The sequence below is a fragment of the Aulonocara stuartgranti genome (genome assembly GCF_965226115.1).
Source record: "Aulonocara stuartgranti genome assembly, chromosome: 4".
In the NCBI taxonomy this organism is placed as follows: Eukaryota; Metazoa; Chordata; class Actinopteri; order Cichliformes; family Cichlidae; genus Aulonocara; species Aulonocara stuartgranti.
This window is the reverse complement of record NC_138942.1, coordinates 27478605-27483470: the sequence shown is the minus strand read 5'-3', so window position 1 is coordinate 27483470 and position 4866 is coordinate 27478605. Positions and strand designations below refer to the sequence as shown.

Sequence of the window (4866 nt, the reverse complement as noted above, 5' to 3'; positions counted from 1 at the left end):
TACTCTCAACATTTTAATGTGAATTTCAATACTTTATTGTTATTTATTTTTTTAAACACGGTATGCAGACATTAAGTAACATCTTTAGCTTGATACAAAGCACTAGGACCATCTTAGCAGTGACTCTTCATCCACCCTGTTGGCATGCATCCTGCTGTACAGAGCTACAGCTGAGATGAGACACTATTCTGGCAAACATAACACCACAAATGAAAACTATTTACAACAACAACAATATGGTTATCTCATAGAGCACTTTTCTCTACTTGACTCTGTAGAGCACTTTTCTCTGCATGCGGTGCTGAAGCTCCCCCCTCCTTAACATCAGGTGGAGGACTTTGTAGATGGCGTGCTCTGGATATTTCTGCAGGAAGGACAGAAAGAGGTCACTAACAGGACCCAGACCAAAACTGATTCTTTTGTCAGGCATGTAAAAAATGTTTCTGAGGTCTGTTTTTACATGCCTGACAAAAGAGAACTGAACACTATTCCTGTAATCATCCCAATGGAACACGAAACACAAGCTGGGCACAGAGTCAAATCACTGTTGTGTCCCCAGGTTGATATTCTCACCTGTTTGGTGAAGTCCTGTATGATGCTGTGCTCTGACACTTGCGAGCCGATGGCGAAGCGTCTCTTCAGCTGCTTCTCGATGCGAGAGATCATTTCCTGGTCCTCCTGAGAAGTGAAGCCTTCCGCTCCTGGACACAAAATGTGGTTGGCATGCTTAGCTGAGGCTTAACACTTGGCTTCCAGCAAATTAAAAACATAAACAAAAGATTCTTTAATGGAATAGCTAATATGGTTCAGTTTAATGAGGTAGATCTATCCACTAGACCCAAAAACATGACCAACGCCCACCTGAAAGGCTGCCAGACAGTGCAGCGTCCAGCGTGGAAACCTGGAAGAGCCTCAGGGCCTCATCCACCTCCTCTTCTCCAGCCACCGCCTGCAGCTTCATCTTAGCCAGCGACTCTGCGATGCGCACGACGGCCTCCAGCTGCCTGAAAACCCGAAACATCAGACAGACGATGAAGCGAGAAGATCCAAGTACTTAAGTTGGGGTAAAAAGACGCATTTACATGATCATTTATTAAAATAAATAAAAATCTACCTGACTGTGATGGGGATGGAGGCTCTTTTGTCGCTCTCCCTCTCGTGCTCTCGTGCTCCGCTCCTCATCACCACGTATCTGTTTTTTAGCTTCTCAGCAGCTGCAGCAGACAGCCGAGGACCACACTTACTGTAAATGGGCAAATTATTATTATTATTATTTATTTTTTAAACTAAGTACATGACAGTGTGTGCGATCAAACTAATATATGAACTCCAGGACACTTACGTTCTTGCATAAGCGATGTATTTCTTAAATGTGGTCAGCGGGATCTCGCCCTCGACACCCTCGGTCTGCGTCTGCGCGCTGAGGTGGACGTTCATCACGTGGCGAGCCAGCGTCTGTAAACAGACGCGTTCAAACAGTTACACTCTGTAACAGCTCCAACCACACGAGGGTTTAACGCCGCAGACCTTCGGCCTCCTTACCATGTCTCTCTGCTGGTCGTGCTGGTCCTTGATGATGAAGATCATATCGAAACGGGACAGGATGGTGGGCATGAAGTCGATGTTGTCTTCGCCCTTTGTGTCGTCCCAGCGGCCGTACACGGAGTTGGCTGCTGCCAGCACAGAGCAGCGAGAGTTCAGGGTGGTGGTGATGCCAGCCTGGGAGGAGAGCCCACGTGTTAGCTTGCCTTCAACACAGCGACTGCATTTTACTTTCCTTAAATGCACAAAGAGGCGATACCTTAGCGATGGAGATGGTCTGCTGCTCCATGGCCTCGTGGATCGCCACTCTGTCATCCTCTCTCATCTGGACAACAAACACAGTGTTATCTTTAATAATGAGGCCGGAGATCAACTGATAGTTTATTTTGTGCCAAGTTTGAATTCTTGTTTGCAACTTAGCAACTTGTGCTGCTTTGTTTTTACCTTGTCAAACTCGTCGATGCACACGACCCCGCCGTCGGCCAGCACCATGGCTCCCCCCTCCATGATGAATCCTCGGGTGCTGGGGTCCCTGAGCACGGAGGCAGTCAGACCGGCCGCGCTGCTGCCCTTACCGGAGGTGTAGACCTACAGGGGACAGAGTCGAGGTTCAGGATCAGTGTGAGGGGTTTACACCGGATTTGTCATAGTGACGACAATCCATTCAGGATTACTTACCCCGATGGGCGAGCATCTCTCAACAAACTTCAGCAGCTGAGACTTGGCTGTGCCGGGATCACCCAGCATCAGCAGGTTGATGTCACCTCTACGAGTGAGACCATCAGGCAGCCTGCAGAGGACAGAAAACGAAAGCACTGCTGGGTAAGTCAGGGACTTTTACAATAAAGGTGGGTATCTATGTATTGCGCTTAAAGCTCACCTCTTTCTTGAACCTCCAAACAGCAGACAGGTAATGGCCTTTTTCACATCATCGCTGCCATAGATGGATGGCGCTATAGACTGTGACAGAGAGTTGTAGACGTTAGGAGAAGCAGCCAGTGCCCTCAGTTCCTCCTCTTCCTGTGGGGAGACGGATCCAGTGGCACCACGGCCTAAAAAAGGAAAAAATATCCACACTTAAAGCCAGCTCTGCTCGCCTGAAACGCATCACACCCACGTCTTAATGCAAAACCTCTTCACCTGCGCCTTCTGTGTCCACCTGGATACCGACCACTCGCAGATAGGACGCACGAATACCCACGCCAACCCCTCTCTCTTTGCCTTTGGCTTTTGGTGCAGCCATCTTTTTGATGGAGTAAATACCCATGATGGTCACCCTGTTTCCTGGGACCACGCGGTCACACAGATACCTGAGAGACAGGTGGGAAAAAGCACGAGTGTAAAAGCAGCACAGCAGCAGAAAAAGCTCAGTGTCAGTCACACAGGTGCTTACCTGTCGCAGTAGAGCTGCAGGTGACGGGGCATCTCTCCGTGCGGTACAGCATCCGGGGACTCCTGCAGGCGAAGTGTCTGGAAGTCGACGCAAACGCAGCGGTCTGGGATGATGAAGTAAGGGTCCACAGGACACTTTACCCTGCCAGCACTCTCACTGAGAAAAGAGGGAGCCTCGTTAAAGGTGATTCTGGGTGAGGAACTCGAGCGGAGGGACGTTACCCCATCATAATACTCACGAGTTGCACTTGCGCGGCAGGGCATAACCCTGCAGCCCTGGAGGCAGGGGGATGTTGGGGATGACGGCGCGGCAGCCGCGACACTGCAGACACACCTTGGTGGCCTTGGCTTTGACCGCCGTGGCAGAGATGATGATGCCGTGCACCTTCACCAGACGAGACACCTGCTCAGACTGCAGTGGACAGAAAAAGAAAAAAACAAGAAAAAGTGTGATCAACCTGTCAGTAACTCCTACAGTATGACACACAAAGAGGCCTGAGAGTACCTTGAGGCTGCGGATGGATGCGTGATGAGCGTCGCTCTTCAACGTGACCTGGATGTCCTGCACAGCCTCTTCCCCGACAGGCCGGGGACGGGTCACCTCATCGGCCACCTCCTTTGCGGCTTCCTCCAGCTGTAAATTAAAAGCAGACCTTCAGACAAATGCGTCGGACAGATGGATCGCCCACCGGGACGGAGTTTGTGCGGTGTGACATGCTCACCAGAGGCAGGTTCTCAGTCGGCAGCTTGTAAAGACAGTCTGACAGATCCTCATCGAAGCTGGCGAGGTCCTCCATCTCCACCTCCAGCCAGTACTCTCCCAAGGTGTAGTGTCGCTTCAGCTCATCTCTAGTTGAATTTAGGTACAAGTGAAAATAATGCAAATTCATAGGCTGGATGAGCCCAAAATTGGCACATTTAGAGCTTTAATGGCAAATGATTCAGATGCTTCACAAAAGGATCACAAATATAACTACTGTTGGTCTCTACATGTTATGAAGCTCAAGACGTGCTAGAGCAGGGATGTCAAACTCATCAGCCACATACATCCTACTTTAATCTTAAGTTGGCCAGAGCAGTTTCCTTTTTCCCCTTTTTTTATCATTGATCCACTGTAAAACAAAACCAGATAGTAGACAGAAAAGTTCAATTTAGTCATTTAACTGTTTAGCTATTACTTTGGTATAGAATGGATGACCATGGGGGAGGTCTTTATTCACAAGAAAAGCTGTAAAACTGATAAAAAAAATATAGTTAAAAGTCCAACATTTACACACTCCTTCACATTTTCCAAAGCCTTTCCTTGGGCTACACTGGAGTCTTCGTCGGGCCGATTTTGGCCCTCGGGCCTTATGTTTAACACCTCTGTGCTAGAGTCTACATTTTCCACAAATTCAGCAGCCCCTGTATTTAGGCCTCCTGCCAGACTAATGAGCACTTTAAAAAAAATAATCTCAACAGTAACTTTGTAACAAAGACAGTTCTTATTAGCTATATTACCCATATTGAGATCAGATCCTGAACACTCAGGGTGCGGCTGTGTAACAAACAACAGCACGGTGCGATCGCTGTTACCGTACCTGTATTTATAGGTGAAGCCGGTGCGGTCGGTCCCCACTCTGAATTGTCGCAAGAACTCACGGAACCGCTTCTTGATCTGGATCCGCTTCTGTCCACCTTCGTCCCCGCCGGGGCCCTCTCCACCTCCGAAGCTGTCACTGTAGTACACTCCTGGGTCGTCAAAGCCAGACATGCTGAATGAACCAGGTCGCAAAAGACACGAAGAAAGCGGAGTGTAAGGAAGCAAACCCAGACAAAAACAACTTTTTCTTCTTAGTAAGAACTAAGCAGGATGTAAGGTGCCGCACACAAAGCCTCCTTGCGGCGTCTCTTTCGCGGGAAAAACTGAACTCCTTCCCTTCACTTTCCCGC

The 4866-nt window shown here is 48.8% G+C and overlaps 1 protein-coding gene across 1 annotated transcript; it reads right to left on the bottom strand.

Annotated features, from left to right (window-relative positions):
* Window positions 1–19: 19 nt before the first annotated feature.
* On the bottom strand, window positions 20–4866 carry mcm5 (minichromosome maintenance complex component 5). The gene is made up of 16 exons (XM_082530191.1): window positions 4515–4866; window positions 3657–3783; window positions 3440–3568; window positions 3174–3346; window positions 2936–3091; window positions 2683–2852; window positions 2423–2594; window positions 2221–2332; window positions 1987–2130; window positions 1802–1867; window positions 1543–1719; window positions 1343–1455; window positions 1115–1243; window positions 862–1004; window positions 574–701; window positions 20–364 (listed from the first exon to the last, which is right to left on the bottom strand). Exons 1-16 carry the CDS (start codon window positions 4685–4687, stop codon window positions 263–265), a joined length of 2214 nt encoding a protein of 737 aa, XP_082386317.1. The 5' UTR covers window positions 4688–4866; the 3' UTR covers window positions 20–262.